Raw genomic sequence first — 27,043 nt, 5'->3', positions numbered from 1 at the left:
CTACAGGGAACGGAATAAATTCAAGAGCTTAAAATAGGATGTAGATAGATGTGTTTACTATTAATTTCTTTTTTTTTAAGAAGCCGAGGAAGCGAGGTCTGTCTGACAGATTCCTCAAGGCTTTCCACTCAAAGTCTGTGCACGTTCAGTCATCAAGTGGAAAGTTAGGGGGTGGGGAAGAGAGATGGTCTTGTAGCCAAAGGGCTGGATTTCAGCTGGAAAATGAGAACCTCTGCTCTGCCTTGGCGGTGCCTTTCGCCTTAATGTCAGCTCTACCAGGATGGTAAACCTTTTGCTGTGGTCATGCCCATCGTTTGCTCACGTCCACCTTGCTCTTTCTCTCCCCGGTGTTACCTGCAGGTGAGAGATAGGATGGTAGCTGGGGAGGCGAGTATGCGCAGCCCAATCCTGGCCTGCTGGCAGCCGATTCTCCTCCTGATGCTGGGATCCATCCTGTCCGGCTCCGCCACAGGCTGCCCGCCGCGCTGCGAGTGCTCTGCCCAGGAGCGCGCCGTCCTGTGCCACCGGAAGCGATTCATGGTCGTGCCAGAGGGGATCCCAACCGAGACCAGGCTGCTGGACTTGGGCAAGAACCGCATCAAGACACTCAACCAGGATGAATTTGCCAACTACCCTCACCTGGAGGAGCTGGAGCTAAATGAGAACATTATCAGTGCCATTGAACCTGGGGCTTTCAACAACCTCTTCAACCTGAGGACGCTGGGGCTCAGGAGTAACAGACTCAAGCTGATCCCCTTGGGGGTGTTTACTGGACTCAGCAACCTTACCAAGCTAGACATTAGTGAGAACAAAATTGTGATCCTCCTAGACTACATGTTCCAGGACTTGTACAATCTGAAGTCTTTGGAGGTGGGGGATAACGACCTTGTCTACATCTCCCACCGGGCCTTCAGTGGCCTCAACAGCCTGGAGCAGCTGACCCTGGAGAAATGCAACCTGACCTCCATCCCCACGGAGGCCCTGTCTCACCTTCACGGCTTGATAGTGCTGCGGCTGCGCCATCTGAACATCAACACCATCCGGGATTACTCATTCAAGAGGCTGTACCGGCTCAAGGTCCTCGAGATCTCACACTGGCCCTACCTGGATACTATGACGTCCAACTGCCTCTACGGGTTGAACCTGACCTCCTTGTCCATCACCCACTGCAACCTGACGTCCATCCCATATGTGTCGGTGAGGCACTTGGTTTACCTCCGGTTCCTGAACCTGTCCTACAACCCCATTGTCACCATCGAGGGCTCCATGCTCCATGACCTGCTCAGGCTGCAGGAGATCCAGCTGGTGGGAGGGCAGCTCACCACGGTCGAGCCCTTCGCCTTCCGTGGCCTCAATTACCTGCGCATCCTGAACGTGTCGGGGAATTTGCTGACCACCCTGGAGGAGTCGGCCTTCCACTCGGTGGGCAACCTGGAGACGCTCATCCTCGACAACAACCCCTTAGCCTGTGACTGTCGGCTGCTCTGGGTTTTCCGGAGGCGATGGAGGTTGAACTTCAACAAGCAGCAGCCCACCTGCTCCACCCCCGAGTTTGTCCAGGGCAAGGAATTCAAAGACTTCCCCGACGTCCTCCTGCCCAACTACTTCACCTGCCGCCGAGCACGGATAAGGGACCGCAAACCTCAGCAGATCTTTGTGGATGAAGGCCACACGGTCCATTTTGTCTGCCGGGCAGATGGGGACCCGCCCCCCACCATCATGTGGCTCTCTCCCCGGAAGCACCTCATCTCTACCAAAACCAATGGGCGGCTCACTGTCTTCCCTGACGGCACGCTGGAGGTGCGCTACGCCCAGATCCAGGACAATGGCACCTACCTATGCATTGCCAGCAATGCGGGTGGCAACGACACCATGCTGGCCCACCTGCACGTGCGCAGCTACTCCCCAGACTGGCCCCACCAGCCCAACAAGACCTTCGCGTTCATCTCCAACCAGCCCAACGAGAGCGATGCCAACAGCACACGCGCCACCGTGCCTTTCCCCTTTGACATCAAGACTCTCATCATTGCCACCACCATGGGCTTCATTTCCTTCCTGGGCGTCGTCCTCTTCTGTCTGGTGCTCCTCTTCCTGTGGAGCCGGGGGAAAGGCAACACGAAGCACAACATTGAAATCGAGTACGTGCCACGCAAGTCCGACGCGGGCATCAGCTCTGCCGACGCGCCACGCAAGTTCAACATGAAAATGATTTAACCAGGCAACAATTTGCAAATAATAATGGTGTTGTTTTTTTTTTTAAAAAAAGAACAAATGAACAAATAAAAAATAATTAAAAAACAAACATTGCTACAAACATACCGACCTCTCTCCTTCCACCACACCTTCCGCCCCTGTCCAAACCCACTGCACCCGCACTGTCACCACCTTTTTCTCCTCCTCTTCTTCTTTATACCAGGAAAACATTCAGCCGATGTCTTCAGGACTCCTGTGTTTATAACGACTTTGTCTGATGGACTCTGGTGTCAGATATAACTCTGAGAGGGAAAAACAACAGAGGGGGGAAAAAAAGAAAGAAAAAAAGAAATAAAATCAATAAAAAGTTACGAACTTTCTTCTGTAACTTTGATTTCAATAATTATGGATTTTTATGAAAACTTGAAATAATAAAAAAACCCTATTTCCTATAGATAGTTGGAATGCAAAATCTTGACTTCTTGATCTGTCCAGTTCTGTATCTCTGGCGAGTGCTCACTTCCTCGCCTCGGAGGCATTTTCCAGCTGCCTCACTAAGAACAGCCCCAGGGCAGAGCGAGTCTCCCGCTGACGCCAAATGTTCGCGCTCCCCCGAAAGGCACTTCCCGTGGTGTCTTGGGCCCCGCACAGCACCAAGAGGAGTTTGATTTTTTTTTTCCCCAAGGACCAGCTGTGGTTTTCTTTATAGCCAGTTCCCCCGCCTGCCCTCAAAGCCTGGGGGAGCAGGGCCGCAGCGCTGATGTGCGTAGGCAGTACATAGTGGGGCTGCGTTTGCCTGCCCTCTGCGTGGTGAGAAGGACGTGAAGCCCTGTTGCAGGGCAGCCCGCAGGGCAGGCGGCAGCTTGCCGTGCCCGCGGCCCTCGGGCTGAGAGCCAGTGGGGCCAGGCTTTGCCTGGGCAGTGCTGGGGGTACCTGGGGATCCCACTGCCTCTTACCTGGGGGGAGGATGTTCTGCTTGCCGTTGCCAGCAGCACAGTGGTGTCTCCTCTCCGATGGGGTTCAAGCTGGCTCTTGTGCTATGGACATCTGTCCCTGCGGGCAGGGATGCTGCAATTCCATTAGTGCCCGTGCTGGCAGCACAAGCAGGCAGTGCCCTGCCTGGCCCTGCCTGCCTGGCTGCCCCCAGCCCCTGGTACCCAGTGGCCCGAGCAGCTCCAGCTCTGCTCCCCACCTGCCTGTAATGACCCTCACGGTGGTTTTCGGACCTGACCCCTGGCAGACAGACTCGCAAGCACTTTCAGGCACATCCAAGGGAATTTAGCTTCCAGGCTTGCAGGAGACCTTGTCTGAAAAAAAATAAAATTACATACGTTTATAAGCACACACACACACAGCCTGAGCCAGAGGAGAACAGGCACAGGGCTGCAGCAGGGAGGTGGCGCAGGCTGTAACGTGATGGCTGCTGTGGTGCTAGCTCCAGCATGCCCATCATCATGGTGTCTGGTCACCAGGCAGCAAGCTCCCTTTGCTCAGCTCTGGTACCTGGGATCAGGAAGTCTGGGAGGTTTGTATCGTCTCAGTGAGGAAAAGGGGAGGAATGTGGGATAAATTGGCCCCCAGGCAGGGCTACGCTGACCAGTGCATCCCTGCGGGAGAGGTCTGACGGTGCCACCCTGCCCTGAGTCCAGAGCTACCCACAGCAGCGAGACATGGCACAGGCTACAGAAAGCATCAGCATAAAAGTGTCGTACAGCAAATGAATTAAAAGGAACAAGTCAGGAGGGCAACCACAGAGCGAGAGAGTGAAATTAAGAGACAGAGAGCAATGGGGAAAGAGATGTCTCAAGTCAAGCTTTGAAAATAAGAGAAGCATCATCAGACCAGCTCACCCCTTCCTCAGTTGGTTTGTGCCAACTTCTCAACCCTCAGAAGGTGCAGAGAGGGGCGAAGGCCACGGCCAGCCCTCCCACGGGGCCTTTCCATGGGAGAAACAGGGCTGGTACCGTGGCTTGGGGACCCCAGCACAGCCTGATGGCCTTTGTCTGTGCTGGAAGCACAAAACATCCCTGCAAACAGTGGTAATATGTTTGGGGACTAAACGTTTTTATAAGCGTTACTGAAGCAGCGAGTGCTTCCCATCCTTCCCGGCTGCCACCAGGATCGGTGGCACCGCACCGGCAAGCGGCTTCCTGGCCCGCCCAGCCTCAGCGGCATCTCCAAGGTGGATGGGCCGAGATTTGCATGCTTGATTTGTAAAGCACTTAAGGAGTCTTCAGGGATCAAAGTCACTACAAGATGATAAAAAATAAGCGACAGGAACCTGGAGCGCCGACAGGGAAAAGAATGGATTTGCTTTTCTTCCAGCAATGTGCCAATCTAGAAGAACCAACCTGAAACATCTGTGCTTGTGGGGAGGGGGGATTTTTTGCTGGTTTCAGCTTTCTATTCATCTTCAAACAAAACATTTTGTGTTTCTTTCTCCGCAGCAGGTTTCAGGAGCTTTGATTTGTTAGTTTCTCATCTCTAACCCATCTTTCCTTTATAACTTTGAAACCAAAACATTTTTTTAAAAGCCTTTTGCTTTTGTTTTGCTTTCTAAAAGAACCAAAGCAAAATGCTTCTTTGCGAGCTTCCCCTCCCACCAGTGTTTAACCAACATTTTCAGTGAGCTAGATATGAAACCACAAACAGCAACATACAAACCTAGGCCTGAAGCTGAAGGCAGGCGCGCTCAGCTCCACCTGCACTGCAGATCCTGCTCCAGGGACCCCGACCACTGGCTTGGAGCAGTGCTCCCCTGGGAGAGGCAGCGATGCACCAATGCCTCAGCCCTCCGGAGGAAGATACCAAGCCGAGCACAGCCGAGAAAGCCACATACAGCGGCACATTAGGTGCAGAAATCTCAGTTTGAGCCTTGTTGCCAGGACTGACAATAACTCAATAAGCGGTTCAACAGACGGCAGAGAGGTGGAGGGGAGTCTCTGTGTTCCTGGACAGCTATTAACACTGGCAATCCGAAAGAGCTTCTTAATTGACTCCAGTTATCCTTTTTTAATGCCGTAATTAAAAGAGCTAATTCAAAACACACAGATTAAAAAAAAATACTAATAACCAAGTCCAACAAGGTATTTGCAGCACACTACAGTGTCCCAGCAATCCAAGGGAGGAATCAAGTCTTTCACTGTTAAAAAGAAGCTTTAAAAAAAGAAAAGAAGAGAGAAAATTATTTCTTTTCTGCATAATGTTTTGGGCTGTGATAGCGCAGGATTTTTCCCAGCCTGGGCCCTGCAACCGAGACCCATGTGTGCCCCCAGACCCACCACCTCTGCTGCTGGAAACCCTCCTGGGGGTAAAGCCATGCTGCCTGCCCTGCATCTGAGCTGCGGCTCAAAGCCCCTCATTAGCGAGTTTGCCCGACGCTCTGTGGCACTGCTGCCTGCCACACAGTTTATTATCCACACTGAGTTTTTAATCTTCGATGCTTTGTGAACTGGATAATTTTTTTTTTTTTTTTTCCAGTCACCATGTGATTAAAGCAGATGGATAGAGCAGAAGAAAAGCATCTCAGAGCAGCCAGCATCTCAGCTCAACAGTTTTCATGGCTGGTAAAGATGGGAAAAAAATAGCCCAAAGAATAAATTCTTTTTCTCTGCTGAAATTTACAGTGTGTTTCTTCTGCAGTTTAATCAGGGATGAGAGAGCAGGGGCTGAGTTCCAGCATTGCTCTTCAGGTAACCATGGGCTATGTGTCAGAGCCAGACAGTTCTTCTCACTCATTTTTTTGATAAATAAAAAGCACTTAATAAAACAGCTTAAAAGAGGTAGCAAAAAAGACCATGAAGAGATGTGTTTAGAGCAAGGAGGGGAGGCTGCCTGTGAAACACGCCTTACCTCCCCTACTTCCAAGACTGATGGGAGCCCCATGGCGATCTCCATGACAGGCACCATGCGTTGGGAACATGGCAAGGAGGAGGATGAGGGGTTATTCAGCATTTCCAACCTGGGCACATCACGCGCCCCAGGCACTTCCCTCCTCACCGGGCTCCACATTTCCCCCCACCACCGTGGGCTGTGGCTGGCAGGCACCCGGCTTTCCCCTTCCGCTGCCGAGGCAAGAGCAGGGTTATGAGCATCCTGCGGGAGAGACATTTGTACCCACTGACTCCCCGACCCCCCTCATCAATACCCGCGCCTGCTGAGCTCCTCTCCCCGCAGTGTCAGAGGCGTGTAGAGCAGTGCAAAAAGCCAAGTTTGAGATCGATACCTGTGGCTACGCAGGGCTGATGAGCGGGAATCGGGCTGGCCCTTCCTTTGCCTCCCTGTGCCCCGCAGCCCCCCCTCCGCCGCCGGCTCTCTGCCTGCAGACCCTGGCTGCACTGCCTGGCCTTGCTGCCTTCCCCCATTTCTATCAGGCCTTATCACGCTTAATTTTACTCCTCCTCTCGCTAACTTCCCTCCCTCTCTTATCTCTGCTTCAGAGTCAATTTTTTACTCTCTCCCTTTTTTCTTCCTTATCGCTCACTCTCTCTCCCTTTTGAAAATTTTTAAGAATACTTTCTGCCTTCTGTGCTTCTCTCTCACTCTCCTGCCATTTCTCTCTGTCAGGTGCTCTTCTTTCCCTGCCATGTCTGTGCTTCCCGCGGTCCCTTCTCTGCACACACATTTCTCCCCCACATCTCTGCCTCCTTCCTCCTCTGGCAGGGTCCCATCCTGCTCCCTCCATGGTGAGCAGCACAGTGGCACCGAGGGGAGGAGGGAAAGACCTTTGGGCTTCACCTCCTTTTCTCCTTTCTCCCTTTCCTTCCCTCTCTTCCCCCACCCTCCTGCCTTGTGCCCCTTTTCCCACCTCTTCCTTCCTCACTCCCCACGTGCTCTCCAGCCCTGCCCGGCTGGTTTGCCATGAGACAGGGCACGGACTTTGCAGTGCCATCCCTGCTACCAGGTTTTTGCAGGACACAGCAGAGGAGGAAGGCTTTGAGGTGTGGGGGCTCAACACCCCGGAGGAGATGGCTAGGGGAGAAGCCCTGCTCCCAATCTCCCTGGCCCCGCCATGGCTACACGCAGCTCCTCCAGGAAAAAACAGGCCTATTGCTTTCCTCTCTTTATTCTGAGTCTGTATCTGCATGCTTATGATAGATTTACTGTGATTCTATCGGTTTATGATTAAAACCCATAAATTTTACTAGGCCTTTTTCTTATTTTCCATAATCTGCAGGATTCAAGGCAATCAAATTTTAACTGGAAAGCATGGGCTGTGCAGTTAGGTCCCAGCATAATAGGGAACGGTTCATTTCCCAATCCACCCCCATTACTGGTGGTACTAAAGAAATATTGCCCTGAGAAAGAGATTTTTCCTCAATTCCCTTTAAAACAATGCACTTACCTGAGCAAAGGATCAGAGGAACAATACAAACCTCAACTAAAACACAGTGCCCCCGCCACTGCGGTTTGTTCCCCTCCTGAGATTTCCAAGCAGAGTTTCCCGGTGGACTTGGGCGGGTGCTGAGGGTCTCGAGGGACCCAGCCTGGGGTGAGCAGGGTGGCAGCTGTGGGTCCCTGTCAGCTGCTCCGTCTCAGCTCCCCATCACCAGGCAGCAGGTAGCTCCAGCCCCTCTGGAGATTTCATCATGTGCCTGTTACGATCCAGGTAATAAGACATTTCATTCAAATGAGCAAATTTATCCAGTGGCACTTCAGTAAAAATCAATAAAACTACACTTCCCAGCAGGGCTTTATCATATGCTAAAACTACAACATATTGCCTGGATATACTAAATTCTGTCCCTGAAATAAAGTGCAAAGTTTAGAAGACAGATGACACCATTTGCGGCACTAGAAGGATAATACCCTAATAAATCCATGGCCACCTGGGCACTTCAGAGTTGTCACACACTCGGTGTGTTCACTCGATGGTCACTGGGAACTTCCCAATGACAGCGAGAACAGGAATGAGACCTTTGTGCTCCTCAGGCTGGCAGTGCAGATGTAGGGAGTGTGTGCTCTGGAGCACAACCCTGTGTCAGAGCAGCGAGGCATCTGCATGGACAGACTGGCCAGAGCCGACTGCGTACACTGGAGCATCGTGGACCTGGTTATCAGTGTGGGTTACCTTATCTGTGGTGGCTCTCTCCGAAAGAACCGGCTCTGATCAGGTGGGAAGGTGAGCAGCCAGCTTGGGGACCAGCCGCTCCATGTGGTGGGGACTGGGCTGGCCTCTCCCAGCAGAGCTCCTCGGTGCCACCACTAAGCTAGAAAAGAGATGGGACAGCCAGGAAACACTGCCAGTCCTGCAAGCCCAAGTCAGCAGCACTCCGGGACAGGCAGCTGCCCAAGGAAGCGCCCATGTAAGAGGACAGTTGCTGCCCTGCCCTGCATGCGGCTGTGCACCCCTCCATGCAGGACCCCACCTCCTGAGCCCTGCGGTGAGCGCCTGGCCTTGTGCTGGGCTCTGTGGCTGCTCTCCCACAGACCATCCCTCTCACTTTCTCCCTACCTCGCCATCCCCCTCAATTACCACCTGACGCTTCATTGTTGTTCCCTGTATCATTACACTCCAGCACCTTGCCTGACATGAGATTATGGCTCTTCCCTCCTCCGTCATCCTTCCCAGACCATCATCCATCAGGTCTCCAAACGCTGCCCTGCTCCCAGCCATTCCCGTCTGCCAGTCAGCCATCTCTCACCAGCTCTCCCCTCCTCCTTCTCATCCCTCCAGCTTGTGCTTCCCAAGCCTATCAGTGTTCCCCAGCCTTGAGTACTGCGAAACTAATTAGCTCACTACAAAGACTGAGGAATAATTAGGGACTCCACTGAAAGCACAAAACTAGGGCATCTCGCCTTAAATAAATGCAAGGAAGTGTCTCTCCGCTCCACTGACGGCCTGCGATTGCTTCAAGCAGATGATTACACGACTCACTGTCCCTCAGCTCCCACTCCAGGCGTGTTCACCAGAGGTGCCTCTGCCTCCATCTCGCCCCTTAGACAGGTGCTTTCTGGCTTTTTGGCTTGTGTTCCTGCCACTAAAGCCAGCTCCTTGCCAGAGTTCCATGGCTAGCCAGGCACTGAAGCAAGCAGGCAGCTTTCCCAGAGATGCTGGGGCTGCTGGTTTGAGCACTGCCTTCTCAGTGGCACGCTCTCTCTGGGGGAAAGCTAGCACCAAGCATGGAACATAGTTAGCAAGAAAAACATTTGCAAAATTTATTTTCCAGTTGCTTCTACTGGGTAGAAGAGGTGCTAAAACAGCCTTTCCCTGGGCAGCTCCACCGTGATGGGCAGGAGTCTGCCCTGCCCCGTACTGGAGTCCCTAAAGAACAGGGTGATACAAGAGGAGGAGGATCGGGAGACTGCACAGGTCCCCTTTCCTCACACACAGGCCATCCTGGGGACCCCATGCTTGGGCATGTTGAAGTCCCTCTGTTGACATGCACGGGTTCCCTGCAAACCCCTATCTCCCCTTGAGGAAACACCCGTCCCTCCTGCCTCCTCGAGGTGATGAGCAGGAGATGGAGCTGGAGGCAGCCCAGAATGAGGCATCTCTGACCTTCACCACTCGCTCGTCTCCCCGGTGCTGCAAACAATCCCTCCTCCAGCCATTGTCTGTGCCTGAAGTGCTCCACACAGTTTTGTCACTTACTAATGATATTTAATAACAACCTGACACTCAGCCCCTGCGTCTCACTCGGAGACCTGAGGCAGCTGTGCCGGAAGCCTGACTAATGTCCCCAGCCATTTGGGGAGGAGTGGGGCTTGCTGCCTTTGCGGGAAGGTGGGACAGGGTGTGGGGAGGGAAGCATTGCTTTAAGCCCTTCAGAAGAGCCCCCCAGCTCCTGCTCCCTCTGAGCCTGCTCAGCCCAGGCTGAGCATCCCCTCCTGTCCTCAGCCCACCCCTCCTGCCCTCGCCCATGGTGAGTAGTGCTGGTGGCCGCAGTGCGAAAGGACAAGTTCTCATCTTAGGGATCAACCAGAGAAGGACCTCATGGAAACTACAGCACTTTACATGAAGCCACAACCCCTGCTGTCAGAGACTTTATGGTCCTTATGGGTTTGGTTTTTTCTTCTTCTTAGGGTTTTCTGTTGCCTCAGGCCATCTGCTCAGATCCACAGCCACAGAAGACGAAAGGAAAGAGAGGTGGGAAAGGGGTCCTAAGCGGCAGCCTACATCAAACCTGAGGACACTTTCAGCATCAGGTCCCTGATGCAGGCTGCAGAGCGTATGTCTCTGAGCCTGTGCTGGAGGCTGCGCCCTGGCCAAGCTGAGCTGGGGAAAGCAAAGCTAACCCTCATGCAGCCACAGCTCCTCCTCAGTGGTCCAAAGAGGTGAGGGATCAAGTGTCCATCACCCATAGGACGTTCCCTTGCCATACCCAAGGACACAAGCTTGGAGAAGATGAAAAACTTCAGCTTTCCCTTGTATGAGGGTTCAGGGACCAGGGAAGGTCTGCACCCTGAGAAGGGCCATGCTGAGTCAGCTCCAGGGCTGTGTCCCTTAGGACTGCGTCCCCAGGCATGGCTGCGGGCAGGTGCCTATGGCAGAGGGAAGGCCCAGGCGAGTACAGAATAACCCTAATTACCCTCCTTCTGTGCAATTCCTCCCAGCCTCAGGCAACCCGAGGTTAGAGAGCTCCTGAGCCATGCAGTGTCTCTGCACCATTTTCTTAGTAGTCCTTAACAAACCTTTCTTCCTTGAAGTCATCCGATTGCATTTTTTTTAATCTACTCACGCCCCTAGCCTGCAGCAGTAGTTGTAGCAGTGGGTGCCACCCCCAGATCCTGCTCGGTGCTTGGTGCTGCCAGCAAGGTGCATTTGCTCAGTACACCCTGCACTGTGCATAGGAAATCTACACTGCAAACACAGTTCTGCCCCTTTTTTTCCACCTCTGAAGGGTTAAGGATTTGCAGAGAGCAGGTGAAGCTAGGCAGAACAGGCAGGGCTGCCTGGCTGCCTGCTATTGCTGTATCTGCACCAGCGAATGGACTGGAGCAGCTGCTCCCTTCTCCTGGGTGGCTGCTTAAAGGGACAATGCCAAGGTCGATTAGACCCAGCTCTGGACCTGCCTTTTCTTTCTCTTTTCTTTTTCCCAGGGCTCACAAGTGTTGACAATTCAAACAGATGAGAATTCAGGACAAAAAGCAAGAGTGAGGACTTCAGATGCCTTCACCTAACAACGCTTCCCAGGCAGACTGGCGAGGCAGTTTAGCATTGCCTTTTCCACTACAGCTCGCCTGCCCATTGCGACCTGCTCCAGAAACCACGGGAGAAGAGACCCAAAGCTTTTTAAATTCCCGTGCTTCTCTTTCTTTGTGTAACCAGATAGCAGGGTTTCACACTCACTGTGTCTGCTCACGGCATATAAATCCTTTGTGGCAGAGCCATTTTAGGGATAAAACCTCCACCTGTGCCATCTTACATCAGGCTGAAAGCAGAGGCAGGGCCAGGCTGTTTGCCCTGGAGCAAACCTCCTTGGTTCTGTACCAACAACCAGAGAGCAGAAGAGTCCCTGAGCATTGCTCCACCCTGGCAGAGGGCTGCCACCATGCAGAAAGAGGCAGGAGTAGTGGGGAACGGGCTGTAGGATCTCCAGCCCCCTCCATAGCAAACATCTCTGATGGGATGCTCTTGAAGCAAAACTGCAAAATGCCTCCACGCCCCAGATGTCTCCAGGTCCACACAACCTGAGCTGTCAGTAAGGCTGTGTTGTCAGGACCCCAGTGACAGCACAAAGTTGAGAGTATTTTCCAAAAGTAGAAGTGTGATGAGGAAGAAGAGACACAAAATCACCTCAGACAAACAATCTTGCCCAGTGACAAGAGAGTCCAGCTCTGGCCCCTTCAAAGGAGAATGAGAAGTGCCCTGAAAGACTGGGGTGGGCTGGGATCTGTGTAGAACCAGGAGGTTCCTTCTGGCACAAGGCCCTCACAGATGGATGCTCAAGGCAGCACACAGATATGTTTTATCCTGCAGTGCAAGTGGAGCTGTTCTTGGCTTTCAAACACACACCTAATCATTTTTAAGATCTCTGCCTCAGAACTATCTTTTTTGATAAAACTAATCACGGGCTTAAATTACAGATAACTACCCGATATTAAAAGAACAGTTTGAAAAGGAGGAAAGGGGTAGTTTAACGGTGCTCATTTTCTCTGCTTTTCTATAGCACACATCTTGGGCTATTTAACTGCAGAGCTTATGAAGCTTGATTCTGACAACTCTCCTTTCTTTCAAATGTAGCTTCCACAAATGTTTCCCTAGTTTCCTTACCCGCTATGCTGTTGTTAGCTGTATTATTGCAGCAGTCACCGTACCTCCAGCTGAGGCTAGGAAGCAGGTATGCGAAGAGCTGTGTGAACACACACAAAGGAATAAACCCAGTGCTTAAAAGGCTGGACCCAAAAGCATCTACATTGGGAATGAGGGACACCTAGGTGCCCGTGAGGGATCTGGGCTATAATAGTTCAACAAAGAGTAGCTGAAAAAAACCCAAAGCTGCGAGTGGCTCAAGAGCCAGGTTGAGGACAGAGGTCTGCGCCAGCACAGCTCTCCTGCCCACACCTCTGCCATTCCTTGTGCTGCCAGCCAGGAGGACGGAGCGGCTGCTGTTGGGCTGGCAGGAATGATCCAGCTCTAGGTGCTTTTAAGCACCACACAATCCAGACTCACACTGGCTTCCTCTGCTCTGCAGGGAACAATGGCTTTGATCAACAGAAGATTGCTGAGTTAATTGTAATGATATTCTAATAAAGCTGGGGAGATTAATTACGGCTCTTTATCAGAGCTGGCCCTCTGCCAAGGGTTTGCAAAATTGTTTTCCTCTGTTTCTTGTCATTTGAATTTAGGAGAAGAAAGGAGGAAGTTGGGTGCCTTTTTTTCCTTCAGCAATCAGGACTGTGGCCTTGTGCCCTGCTCACGCTCACAGCTCGGCGCATTTACAGAGGGGAGCGGGGAGGGTGCAGACAGAGAAAGCAAATGGAGAGCGACAGAGCAAACCAATTAGACATGATGCAGCACAATTACGCTCCTAGTCAATAAGTGTCTCAGTGCAGAGAAGCACAAAGGAACGAGGAGACGACGTGCGGACCACAGACATCGCTCCATGGAGGGTAAGCCTGGGGCATGTTACACCTTTCCAGGCCAGAGGGGACAAGATGCATGCAGTGCTCGTCACGAGGGATCACAGCGGCAGTGCTGACATTGGGCAGGGTGAAGGCAGCTGTCTTTCCAGAAAAGCTTTGTGGCCTTTATTCTCGCTCCTACCACACTGGCGCAGAAAAGCAAGTGTCCGGAGAGCAGCCAGAGCCCTGCTAAGTGGCCCTGGGGAACGTGAGACTCAAACCTTCCTATTTCACTTGACGAATAGCTGTTCCTTCCAGGAAAGATTTAGCAGTGCCCAGGCAGGTGAGAGACAGACCTGCAGAGGAATGATCCAGGCTGGAAGGCAGCAGATCAATCAGGCAGAGCTGCCTGCTCTCGCTCACAGAGGAGAAGGGAGAAGAGGCCCTTCCTGCAGCTGGCTGGCGCGCGATGTGCTGGGGGAAGAGGCTGCAAGTCAAACCCGGGAAGGAAATGTGTTCCTCGCACAAACCAGAGAGAAAGCTGAGGATTAAAATAATACCACTCGTTTTTAAGCAGGCAGCAGAGCAGTACTGGGAAACTTCCTACCAGCAGGTCAGGGCTTGCCGCTTTGAGGAGGAAAAATGTCACCATCTAACCCATGGCCTTCAGCTCTCTGTGAGGCACCCATGAGACACGCAGCTGCTCCAGAGGCATTTTCCTGAATGGCTCTAGGAAGATAACACATTGCTCCTGCTCATGAACCATGAAGACAGGGTGGGAGTCTAGATTAAAATTTTAAATATTATTCCTGCCAAACAGAACCTGACCAGGATTTATGCATCAGAGCCATGCTCACTCAGGACCAGCCCCACAGGGCCCCTGCTCTCCCCGCAGCAGCGGGACTGGCATACAGCATGGTGCTTTCTGCTGACCCTTTCCTCTGCCAGGCACAAGCCATAACATTCACCTCCCGCCGCTGAAACGCAGCCCACGCTGGGGTGGCACGCAGCCATGCTGGTGTCTACCACCCCATCGTGTGCCAGCTTCGGCCAGGGGGTCACTGAAATGGAGAGGACTGGCACAGCAAGCGCGAATGTATTCAGCCAGACCGAAAATTTGCCAAGAGTAGCCAGAGAGCACCAACCTCCACATGCAACATGGCCACTCACAACCTCCGACTGCCTTTCCAAAGCAACGCAGATGCACTGAGCACTTTTCGCCTGCTGAAGGACCAGAACACGACAGCAACATCCTCTCTGCGCTACACCAGAGGACTTACAGCAAGGTCACAACAGGGTAAGAGTAGGGTCCATGTTTTGTACCGTCGCCCTGATAACAATCTAGATGATTCTTAAGGGTTTTCAGTGACCCATAAAACTATCTCACATCCGAAATGTTTGCTCCAACTGAGATTTAAAAATGCTGATCTAAATACTTTTCTCCCGGAACATGACAGAAACAATTATTCATTTAGGCTTTTGTAAAGACTACTGAGTTTGGCAAAATGTTGCTCCAGGGGTAAAATAACTGGAAAAAAGTTTCAAAAGCATTAAAAAGCCCTACTTTTTTTAGATAAGGAAACTCCAGTTTTCAAATTTCAGAACAAATCCTTACACTAAATCTGAGTTTATCTTAAATACAAAGAAACAAACAAAACATTAAGAGAACAATTACCAAGAAGATCAACATTGGAAAGCAAAGTGTTCCAAAACTGTACTAATTCTGTACCACCCCACGAAAATTTGCCCTTTTATATGGATTCTGGGCCATCAAAGTATCTCAGCAGCTTAAGATATTCCTTAAGAAGAAAATCTAATTTCCAGCTGCCTTGAGACCTTATCCCTGCCTGTGATGGGTCTGGTACTGGTCCCTCTCAGAGGGCTCAGGACCAGTGGCAGCAGGGCAGCACTGCCGGGGGCTGGGCGTGTGCCCGGTGGCACCCACTGCTCCGGCACACGCTACCCGAGATTCCCCGTAAATAAAATCGTCAGCTCTCGTGTTCATTTCACAGGCGGCTGCTCTGCTGGCAGGTTTCACACGCCGCTACCGTGTCTTGTCAGCTTTATACTCTCAGGCCAATGCCAGCTTACCAGCTCCGATATATATACATAAAAATAAATGGCTCAGAAACCCCAATAAAGTGACAGATAACATAATGGGACCTGGCTTCAGAAAATAAGCTTGTTTATGGAACCTCTGTGCCTCCAGATTTGATTTATGTCTTGCGGGCTGTCTCTCAGCAACCGTTTGGGGAGGAGGGCTTGCTCGTGCTCACTTCCGGCAGCTGGTGGGGGGACGGCTGCTGGTTAAGAGCTGCCTTTAGGACTCTTGCCCTAAGACTGGCAGCATTAGTGTCAGGAGCAGAAAGCAGAGCTTCCCACAGGATTTGGTTGATGCGATCTTCCTCCAGCTCCCCCAGGAGCTCGGCGTTTTTGCTAGCAGCTGCCCCAGCCAGGTCCAATACCTGCCCCACCTGCCCACCTCAGGGAAGCTCTCCTCATCCTCTCTAACCCTCACCCCACACAACTCCCCTCCTTGGGCTTTCTGGGCTTGCCCACACTATCCACAAGCTGGAGGTAGCTGCAAAGAGCTCAGGGCTGCAAAGAGCAGTCAACAGAGCACGTGAAGTAAAACCAGACAGTGCCTAAAGGAGACCATGTGAGCTTCAAACAGGAGAGCTCCTGATGGCACGAGCAGGTTCTCCTGATAGCTCCTTTGCTCTGGGCTGCAGATGGTCCTTATTCAATCTCTTGCTAGTACAGCTTCCTTGCAAACAGGGATAATCCTTCATTTGATGTTTGCTCCCTTGGATATCACTGTTCACAGCAAGCATTGCAATTTGTGTTTATTCTTGCCAAGCCATGTTTATTCTTGAGCCGCTTTGATTGTTACAGTGAAGGCTGGGATGGCTCTTTCAGTCAAAGTGCCTGTTTCCAGGGGGCTAATAATGAGAGACTGTCAATCTGGAGACACAAGGGAAAAATAGCAGCCCCTCCTCTCACAGAAAACAATCAGCTGCTGCCAGACCCCACGCTTCGTACTTCTCAATCTTTGATATGCGGATGGAAGATCCTTAGCTCCAGTCTCAAGTGGACGTGCCAACAGGACACCGGCCCCAACGCCTTTCCTGCAGAGGAGCACAGAGGCTCTCAGGAAAAGCCTCACGTCTGCAGTATGTAAATGCCATGAGACACGGGCGTTCAAACAGCCTCATGGCTTGTTTGCACAGTGCGAGTCCTGTGCCATACACAAGATAGATGCCTGGTGCAGGGTGAGGCTGGCAGAGCCTGCATGGTGGAGCTGGGCTGCTGGGACAGACACACTAGAGCTCCTGCCCCAGCGAAGCTCTTCAGAGCAACCCACGGGTCCAGAGAGTTCAAGCTGCAGATGGTGGGTCACAGTAATTTGCTGCAATTTCCTACACTGTGGTTGATGCACCAGCAGCTCCCGTCCTGCGCCCAGGCTCCCATGTGCAGAGCAAAGCCCTGGCTAACTGCTGCTAAGCACAAACCACCCCTTGAGAGGAAGAATTACCCCTGCAAGATGCAGGATCACATGCACAGACCTGCTGTGGCAGAGGATGGCAACCACGTGGCTCCCCATCCCTTGTTCCAATCTCCAGGCCTTTGTCCCATTCAGATTTTAATCAAACCTTACATTATGCTGCCATTTGTCTGGGGCTTAGTACTAAGGAGGGCTGTGGGGGAGGTTTCCCCTCAAATTAAATAATTAAAATGTTTTTATCAAGCTAAATAATTTTAATTCCCCCCCACCGGAAGACCAGTGACAATAAATATTTAATATATTCCTTGCTTCACTGCATCCAGCATGTTGCCACTTTAGAAATCATTTTATTGTGTGTATTTTTCTTCTTTTAATTACAGTCACCCAGTATCAAACCGCTTCAATAAATAATCAAAGGCAGGGGAGAGACGGGGCAGCCGTGACTCTGCTGCCGGGGTGCTTCAGGAGGCACGTGCTGTGCTACTGGCACGGCACGGGGAGGTATGAATCCCACACTGGCAGCCACCACTGCTCCTGCTTGGGGCTGACATCCGACCCCCACCTTAACGCTGCAATTCTGGCTGCAGCCAGCTCCTTTGGGGTTACCGAAATAACGCCTTGGGAAGGCAAGCAAAGCTTGCCAGCTCCAGCACAAAGGTCTGTCCTGCCAATATCCTCTCCGGCAAGGGCCAGCAGCGAATGCCAGGGGATGGGCATAAAAGCCGGCCAAGCGTGTACTGATACCTCCCCAGGACAGTCCTCCAGCCGCTGGCAATCTGCAGCTGAAGGACTTCCTGAATGAGGCATCCTATCTCTCCTTTAAAAGCCCTCAGTGGATTTATTTTTCTTTTCTTCCAGGAATTTCTCTAACTACAAGGACAGCCTGAGTGTTTCTTAACTGTTCTCTGTCCAAACTAGCCACTGATTTCCAGTGCCGGCAGGTGAAGACACCCTCCATGCTGGCAGTGATAGGTGGGCTGCCGGTGATGCTGGGCGCAGCAAGGGGGGACTATGCAGGAGCAGATGTCAGAAACCACCCCCCACCTCCCCCCCGCCCCCGCTGTTGGAAGCTGGAAAGCCAGGAGCCCCAGCCCTTCATTGCATGGCTGGATCCTGCCACTCCCACAGTCATCCCTGCAGCCACCAGGCTCACGGCCGCAGTGGCCCGGCAAGGAGAGGGTTACCATCTCCTGCAGCCACCACTGCAGCCAGCCTGGTGAATGGTATTAGCAAAAATGAATAGAAATACTACATGAAGCTAATAAGATCTGAGGGGAGCTTCTTAGACAAGTTGATTTCCAAATTGGACTGACTTTAACCTCACATAAATAAAAATGAACGCTTATAAAATATGGTGGAAAAATCCATAAGGGCAGATGAAGGCATTGATGCGTTTTTATCTCCCTCCTGCACTTGCGGTACAGAGTGGGGCTCCACGTGCTGCTTAGGATCACTGCGACCCTGCCCGTGCTCCAGATTAGCCCAGGTAGGTAGTGTCTGGGGCCAGACTCAGTCTGCAATAGCAAATGCTGCCCTGGGGTGTCCCTCAGCCACCAGCAAGGTTCAGGGCCAGGGAAGCTCCCCTGGGCTGGCTGCCTGCACCCTTTGCTCCAGGCACGATGGAGCAGGCATCAAGCAGGAGGGGGCAGGGGCTCAGCCTGCCCCCCCATCAGCACTGAGCTGTACAAACCCAGTGCAAAGCAAGCCTCCATCTCTGGGTGCCTGAGGAGGTCCCTCTCCGGTATCCAGACACCTCTTTTCACTAAACCTCGAGGAACAAAACATCCCCACCCAGCCTGCCAGATTCAGCTTGAATTCACTACTGCTTCATAAAGCATGGCAGCGGGACAGACACATATCACACATGCATGGAGCCAGGAGGATCTCACAAGCTTGTACTTCTTTAGGCAACCACTGCTAAAAAAGGCCCTGCCCCAAAGGTCTTCAACCTAAGCAGAAGATGAGAAGAACCAGAAGGAGAAAACAGGGTCGCTGCCTGACAGACAGGTGGTTCCCACACTTGCACCTGAGCCATCATCACCAATTTGGGAGAGAGGCTGTCAAAGGAGGAGTGAAGGGCAGGGATACTTTTCCTGCAGGGTGCATCTAGGAGCTCCTCTTCAAGCAAGAGGCACTGGGGCAGAAAGCAGAGAGCTGTGTGCTAGGAGACACAGCAAGTGCTGGCAGAGGCTGCCACCGGAGGCTGACTGACAGTGAGAAACTGCATGTGGAGAGGGACTACGAGGTTAACAGGAAAGAAAGCTGTGAAAGGCCCAGAGAGCAGAGACAGGTAACTGCTGTTTGCCAGCAGGAACCAGCAAAAGCAAGTAAAGCATGGGTGACACGAGCGAAATGACAGGCGAGGAAAATGATCCTTGCAGCAGAGCTCTGAACAGGCAGGAGTGGGAGAAGATTGCATTTGTCAAGGCCAGAGAAAAGGATGTTGCAGGAATTGAGCCGTGAGATGATGACACTCTGGATGAGAGTTTTAGCTGTACCTTAGCAACCTGACACGAGAGAACAAGGCAGGCTGAGCACAGCCATTTCACCCACAGGCAATGCTGGGCTGGCCCTTGGATTGGGGTAACCTTCAGTAACCCACGTGGAGCTTGCACACAGATGCCGAGATTCGGTCCAGGCAGCACAGGAGGTGATGGCAACTGAGGATGGGCTCTGGGGAGCTGTTCCTGAACCCATGCTGGCACCATGAAGAAGATCTTCAGAGATAGACAAGACAAACAAAGAGGTGGACAGGAAACCAGGAAAGACAATTTGGGTTGCCAAGGGAGGAGAGGTCTTCAAGAGGTGTGTGGGACAAGGGATCAGGAGGAGGGAAACGTTCTGCTGGTGTGGAGCTGTTGACAGGGAGAGCTTATCAGCATTGGGGGAAAGCAGAGCACGGGGCCAGCCCTGTGCTGGAACCAGAGGAGCAGAGCTGGCCAGCAGTCATCAACAGCACATTCAAAAAGCTATGGGAATTTTGGGGGAAAAAGGGGTAGGGGAGAGCTGATAGGGTCTAAGGTAGAAGGAAAGAAAAGCAGACCTGTCTGGGAAGGTAAGATCAAAAGGGGAAAGAGGTAGGGAATCACAGTGCAAGGAAAAAGTCACTGCACCCCCCTGCAAGCTCAGCCAAGCCTCCCACAGGCCAACTGGGTGAGAGGCATCAGGAGGCAAAGCCCTAAACCTAAACCAGGCTCAGAAACCCTGGTAATGGCAGCAGCTGCCCTATAAAAAGGGGTCTGGCCTTCAGAAAATAATGTGGGCAATAACAAAGTGGAGCAGCCTTAATTTCCTCCACATAAATAACACTGTCTATAACTTTGGCTTTACAACCAAATATTTACAGGGCAGAGAATCTACAAAAGATAAATGAAACAATGTCTGGGCTGCTTGGGACAGAGAAAAGGAGTTCAGAGGTGAGCTCCCCTTGCCTAAAGTGAGCAAGGTCCCTGGAAAAGAGGGCTGGGTCCAGGGACCTGGGCAACTAGCTGACGCTGGGGGCCATGTGCCCCTCTGAAAGCACAGGCAGTCGTTTGATGCTGCCACATGCCAGCCCAGAGCTGGTTGTGTACAGGACCTGGTGTTCACAGTGGGCTTTGCTGGCAGTCAGGGGAAAGGTCCATGAACTCTCAGCTCTGCTTCTGCCAAGAGATAACCTGGGGATGATAGAGGAGCCAGGGTCCAGCAGCTAGAGGTATGTGCTCAGCCATGTAAACCAGGCTTGGCCAACCCACCACTCTGCCCGTACCAGCAGGTTTCCATCTCAAGAAGAAGGCAAACATCTCAGCCTCACGTGTGTTGTACCGGTTATGAGCCTCCCTGCTATACCCCTGGCACCATTTGAACACATTTTTGAGAGACATATTGTTGCCAGACAACACCAACCCCAAGGAACTGGTCCCGAAAACGTAAGCATGTCCCAGGGGAAGCCTGCCAGTCCCCTTCCCAGCCACCCCCTGGCAGCTGGGGGATGACCGGGCACACGGCAGTTGCAGTGTTTCTGAAATAATATCATGCACAATTTTGGATCCATGAAAAAAGGCAAAGCTTTTTGACCCAATTCAGGAATGAAAAAAAACCAACAAACCCAGATCCATGTACTAAATCCTCCAAGGTTTTTGTGGCACTGAAATTCAGGCTCAGAGCAACTTTCTAGGAGAGAGGAATTCATGCTGTGTCCCTCCTCTGCGCTTACTGCTCATTATCCTCAGCATGGTAATTTTTCCTACCATTTTCAGGAGGTGCTTTGAGCTGTTTTCAGCTCAAAACACTCTGTGCAGTGAATCCAGATTGGACTTGGTAGGCAGGGGTAACAGGAGGCTGCAAGCAAGAACAAAAACCCCCCACAACACACATACAACATAAAGACACTTCCAGCCTCGAAGGGCTTACCACCCTAAGTCCAGACCTTGCAAACATCTCCTGAGCTTTACTGGTCAAGTTTTATTGAATTTGACAGTGCAAGGAATTAAGCCCACGTGTGAGTCTGTGCAGGATCAGGGCCCCAGTGTGCAAGGGGCACAAGCACGCAGGCAGCAGGCAGCTTGGGAGCGCGGCAGGACACGGCGTGCACCCACTCACCTCCCTGCTGCCTCGCCGCTGCGTTGCGTCAGAGCAGATCAAACACAAAAACCCACAAGCGGGTTCTTCACCGCAAACACTGTCATGGCTATTCCAGAAACAAAGGACGATTACAAGGGAAGAAGCCTCCCTCTGCCCGGGGGGAAATCAGATTGCTGCTTTCATGTTTGGGCTGTGTCGCTTCCCACGCGCTGGGAGCTGGTGTGCTCCAAGTCAGCCCGGCTGCAACATGGGATGGGTGGCTCTGCCCATGGCATGACTGGGGGCTTGGACAAATCTCTGGTGCTCTTGTAGGGCACAAGGTGCGGGAGAAGGACTTACAGGGGCTTTGTAGCAGGCTCAGGAAGGGAGAGACACACAGATGCCCAGGGCAGACTTGGATGAAGGCAAGAGAAATTGTTCATAACAGCAACGGATTTACCTTTCCCCTCTCCCCCTTACAATGCATGTTTCCTATCAACCCAGAGACGTACAGGTCAAATTCAGAGACAAACTTCAGAAAAAGAAGAGAAAATGAACATTTCAGACCTGATTTTTTTTTTCCTGGACATTTCTGAAACAGAGCACTTTTCACTTAGGAAGCGAGCCGGCATGCACAAACAAGAAGCAAAGTGAAATGACCCCAAACAAATGAAACAGATTTTCATGGTTTGTTTCTTCCTCAGGGTGCGTGTGAGGGGAAAGGGACCACTATCAGTCTCCCAGCGACATTTTTTAACTGTTCTACTTCAAACACCACATTGAAAACTGAATTATTCAGGGAGCTCTAATTGCAGCTCCGAGGTACCCTTCCCTTCCTTCACACAGTACCATCCTAGGCAGAAACTGCTGTTTTCCTACTGCTTTCCCAAGGGACACAGGCTCTACCCGCACCCAGAGATCATCATGTACCTATTCCTAACAGCACAACACCTTGGGGGGAAGAGGGTTTTTACAGACAAGTGTGCGCAAGTCTGTACATGCGCATATAAACTTTGCAGGATGGAAGGAAGAACAAGAAATAATGAATCCCCTTGCACTCACTAAGTCCAAACAAATAGACTGAAGCAGGAGCCTGATTTGCATTGGTTTGATTGAAGATATAACTTGCTGCTGAATAAATGTGGTTGCATCCAAATCAAACCTTTAGTCCCTCATTGCATCCAAATCAAACCTTTAGTCCCTCAGACATTATAACTCTTTCCTTTCTTCCCTCAGGGTTTGCCAACCTTTAAGGCTGACCAAGGATGATGTATTACAAGAAGAAATGGCCTTAAATAAGAGAAGGGCAAGTTTAGAATAGATAAGACTAATAGATAAGAAAAGACTTCCCATAGGGAAGAAGGAGATGTTTAAAAAAACCTCCAAGAAAAGGTGCCATCACTAGGAATGATTGCAGCCAGCCCAGCCCAGCCCCACATCCCACACAGCACATCTCAGGACTATGGTGTCCCTCACACAGAGCTGTGCCCTGCATGCCATAGGGCTGGGGCTTTGTTTTCCTAGCAGCCTCCTGCTCAGAGCAATTTATATCCACTGTAGCTCCCCTCAGTCCATCCTATGGGTCTCCATCAATGCAGGCAGCTCTCCTGGTGCCACCATTTCACCATGGTTGCCCACAGCATGGTACACGATATCACATCCTCAGGATGCATGAAAGACACATAGGTCTTGGTAGGCTTGCATCGCTAGGATGGGCCTCTGAAAGAAATGTGGGCCCAAATTTAATGCTATTAAAATTGGGAACTATTTTCCAGAGCTTTTCAGGAACTTAGGGCCTTAGCCCTGCTGCCTCTCCCTGAGTAAAGCCTGATGAGATTCAGACCTTTCCTCCTTTGGTCGTATCTCACTGGCTCATCACAAACGCCACCAGGCTGGAATTTGCACTTAAATGCCTTCCTCAAGCTATCTCCGACTGGGTGAACCTGCTCCCCATCAGAGATCCGCTACACGCTGAGTTCCCTCACTTGTTGTCTTTTCATTCCTTACAGTACCATATTTATGAGATCCCTTCAAGGTCTCTATCGATTGCTCAGGCAGCCTTGGCCACACAGCAGCTATCAGAGCAGCGAGGATCCCGTCAGCTTCTCGGGCAGGGAGCAAAGGGGAACTAGGGCCTAGCAAGAACAGATTTACCGGACAGCAAAGGAGGATATAGCCCCCATCCTTGCTAGCCCCATCCCAAGACACACCACGGTCCTTCCCCTCCGCCTGCCCCCCCCCCATTCACATTGCAGCTGCATCCAGCTGTCAGGCAGCATAGTGCTGAGTAGAGAAGACACAAGCCAGTGCAAGAGAAAGAAGAAGAACAGCCACAAAGATGAAAAATTGTGCATTATAGCCACGGAGGAAGTTGCTTGCATGTTACTGAGCAGCTCTTTGGTTTGCCCTTTGTCTGAAGCCCTGGGGACTTGCAGCCACACTATGAACATGCAGCAGAGATGTGCATCTCCTGGGCATGAATTCTGCCTCTGCACAAGCTTCACTGCTCCAGCTGCAGCTTCCCAGTGCAGAGCATCCCTGGGAAGAGCAAGGATGCTCACAGCCTCAATTTATGTGAGGGAAATCCATCACACAGCATAAAAGCCTTTCATTCAGGACAATTTGTTGCAGGAGTTATAAACTGAGGTGCTGGGAAGCCAATTGTCAGGCCAGGAGCACTGCAGATTGGCAAGGCGGAGAGGGCTGCCCCTGCAAGAGGGATGAGAGCTACCTAGTAAACATTTATTGGGCAGATGAGGCTGTAAATAGCACGTCCGCTCCCGAGCTGGGCATGGGGGAGAGAAGAGGGCAGGGGTAGGCAGCCTTGTCCCTGGGCGCTGTTTGTAACTTGGAGTCATCACTCAGAAGCAAGGACCATGGTGCAAGCAACGCCAAGGCCAGAGGAAGGGAGAGAGGGAGAGATTGATTATCCCATAAATCAATTGCTGGGCACTGATTACAAAATAAACCACCAGGGCAAAGGTCAAGCGCTTTATTATATCACCCAGCCCACAAGATTTATTTGCCACTTGGGCCATCAGTCCCTCTTGCCATCTATTACAGGGAGCTGCAGCTCTCCCTTCCCAGCTTCAGGCATGGCTTCTGCCTACAGGCACAACCAGGAACAGCCCTGCAGGCAGCAGCACAAGGCTTACAGAAAAGATCCAGCAGCCAGGACCAGGCAGGTCCAGGCATCGATCCTGTAGGACCTACATAGCCACATCTATGATGCTGGAAAAGGTGACAGCCAGGCAGACCAACCCTGCTGCAGGCACCAGCGGTGGCGGAGGGTGGTCACCAAGTCCTCCATCACCATCAGGCTGCCTGGAAGCAAATAATTTCTCCATGGTGGGAGAGACCAGAGCAACGTGGTCTCCTCTGCAAACAGCCACCAGGCCTGGCTGGGGGTGCACTATGCAGACACTCCCACAGCAGGTCGTCCTCTGAGTGCACTTGCCATTTGTTTCTGGGCTCCAGGGAAGACTGAACCCTTTGAGAGGACCAGCAACTTCCCAGCAGTGGAGCAGGGCCTCCCTCCAAATCAGATCTGTACCCAGCCAAGCTTTCCATGCCCACTTCTATTATCTGAGCTCTGTATCCATACAGGGAGAGCTGCAGAGACTGTCTCGTAGCACTCAACTGGAATTCAGCCTACAAAACTTTACTTTTTTTCCCCCCCTTCCCTTTCTAACTTTAGATTTTAAACACATGCAGCAATAAGAGGAATTCCTGGGAGTATTGTTCATCTGTTTCCCATAAGCTGCTTGTCACTGACCATGAAAAGATTTTTCAGTCTGGCTCCCGAAATATAAAAACCCTAAAATGGACATTTTTGAGTCCTTCGCATCAACCAAAGGAGAATAACGTCAGAGCTGTAGGATGCGTATGTGTGTGTAGTCAGAGGGTGGCAAAGAAATATCACGGGGAGGAGGAGAGGTGCCAGCCCGTGTGCCATGGGCCGGGTGCCTTCTGCCTGCCTCCAACCGCACAGCCCACGTCTGCCTGAGGCTGGGGGAGGCGAAGGCACAAGCCTGGATGCTGCTGGGTGGGCTGCGAGGGGGTGTGAGTGCAGATAGCCTGAGCTGGAGCTGTTTCCACTTATGGATTTTCCCATTGACCATGAGGCTGTTACCCCCACCCCTCCGCACGACGGTACTCTGGCAAAATGGTTGCTGTAGTTGGCACTTGCCTGGGAGTTTATTTTTCTTTCCAGAAGCACTGAATGTTTCGACTCCTATTTTAGCCCATCTGCCAGCAGAAAGCGGAGGCTCCAGCTCACGGGCCCAGCCACACGTTCCCACAAGCCACGTGGGACACCACCATGCAGAGGGGCACCATCACCAAGGGGACAGTTGAGGTGATGAATTGCAACATACTCCGACCCTGATGTAAGTCAGTGCTGTCACTAGAAAAACCTCAGTGGCTGGGGATACAGTCCCCACAGACACCTCCTGCCCTAGGGTAGGACTCAACCATCTTTTGTAGGGCAGCTTGTGGCACTGGCAACCCCTGCTCTACTCCTACTGATGCCACCCTCTCAGTAAGCTCAACCACCACTCAACCTCAACTATCTCCAGCTTGAAAGCACAAGGCACCCTCATCCAGTGCTTGCTCCATTGATCCCTGCTTCCCCAAGGGAGGCAGCAAACTCTACAGGAGAAGTCCTAACAGTGCAGAGATGGGCATCTCTACCAGTAGCTGTGTTGCTCTCAGGAGTTACGTTTCCCACTGCATGGGTGGGCTCCTCAGAGTATGGTGCTCATCTCCAGAGCTGGAATTGTCAGCCGCAATCACCACCTTGACCTTGGTGGGGAAGGGTGTGATAGGTAGCCAGCCCCTCCTGCACTCTTCCCAAGGAATCTGACGGCAACAATACATTATTGCAAGCATTGATTGCCTCATTCCTGGAGGCTTTTGCAAATCCCTTGGAGTCAACAGTATATTACTTTTAGGGCTTGCTATGTCTGCTCCTCTCCCATAGGGGTTTTGACCTGCATGGACATCCATCACTCCTATCATTTGGCCTAGCTCCATGTTTCTGATGGTGGTAATGAACCCAGGTCGGCGTGAGACAGTTACATTCCCCAGCCCTCCCTTCGCTCCTCCTGGCAGATTTAGAAGTTCACATTTAATCTGAAAGAGGGAAGATGCAGAGGAGCCTCACCAGCTGCAGTTTCTGTAAATGTCAGGATAGGAATGAGATCTTAGCAAGCCTTAATATACTATGCAAATCCTCAGAGCATGACCGTGTGTTGCCAGGTCTTTTTATTCCTCTCTGTGGTAATCGGAGAGACAAGGATTAAAAAGGGGAGTTGACACGTAACTAGCTGGTCCCTCTGCTTTACTAACCACTGCTTAAAGACAATATCTGGACATAAGGGCTTAAGGCTCTGTAAAGATCTGCAGGCAGAGGTGGGTGCTGTCCTAAAGGGTGCTAGCCAAAGACTTTTGCCAGCATGTCCCTACTTTGGAGTATATTTGGTATATGTGCAAGGGGATGAGGCACACCTGCATGCTCCTGGCTCTGTCAGCGAACAGCCACGGATTCAGCATGTGTGTGGCTGAAAGTGAGACTGTGCTCCATGGAGACGGGATGAGGAGGAGGCACTGCATGGTGTCCAGGCATGCAGCTCTGTGTACCTCTTTCTACAACTGCATGTTTACACCGCTTTTTTTCTTTACATGTTTTTATGCATCAGGAAAGCTCCATCACTTTCCTCTCCTGTAATGATGTTGACCTGATTAAAATTTTTATTGGATTTTACAAAATAATTTCATACATACTGTTCCCTGGAG

General features: G+C 51.6%; 1 protein-coding gene and 1 long non-coding RNA gene across 17 annotated transcripts in view; one reads left to right on the top strand and one right to left on the bottom strand.

The window, feature by feature from the left end:
• The window catches only part of LINGO1 (leucine rich repeat and Ig domain containing 1), a 166,641-nt gene extending 163,992 nt beyond the window's left edge, over window positions 1-2,649 (top strand). For 4 of the 8 annotated variants that reach the window (XM_072870635.1, XM_072870632.1, XM_072870633.1 and 1 more), the window contains one exon: window positions 361-2,647. In XM_072870635.1, coding sequence (XP_072726736.1) covers window positions 373-2,214 — 1,842 coding nt within the window. In that variant the 5' untranslated portion in view covers window positions 361-372 and the 3' untranslated portion in view covers window positions 2,215-2,647. Of the gene's footprint in view, window positions 1-360 lie in introns of all 8 variants that reach the window. The other 4 variants (XM_072870634.1, XM_072870637.1, XM_072870631.1 and 1 more) reach the window with 2 other exon arrangements.
• LOC140655763 (uncharacterized) overlaps window positions 2,029-27,043 on the bottom strand; it is a 121,041-nt gene continuing 96,026 nt past the window's right edge. For 3 of the 9 annotated variants that reach the window (XR_012043849.1, XR_012043850.1, XR_012043845.1), the window contains 5 exons: window positions 8,264-8,402; window positions 4,858-7,787; window positions 3,386-3,500; window positions 3,150-3,261; window positions 2,029-2,495 (listed from right to left, as the gene is read on the bottom strand). This is a non-coding gene — a long non-coding RNA (uncharacterized lncRNA). The remainder of the gene's footprint in view (window positions 2,496-3,149; window positions 3,262-3,385; window positions 3,501-4,857; window positions 7,788-8,263; window positions 8,403-27,043) is intronic. The other 6 variants (XR_012043851.1, XR_012043847.1, XR_012043853.1 and 3 more) reach the window with 4 other exon arrangements.

The sequence above is a fragment of the Ciconia boyciana genome, chromosome 8, assembly GCF_034638445.1.
Source record: "Ciconia boyciana chromosome 8, ASM3463844v1, whole genome shotgun sequence".
Taxonomy (NCBI): domain Eukaryota; kingdom Metazoa; phylum Chordata; class Aves; order Ciconiiformes; family Ciconiidae; genus Ciconia; species Ciconia boyciana.
The sequence above is the reverse complement of the archived record's forward strand: the minus strand, read 5'-3'. Positions and strand labels throughout refer to the sequence as shown.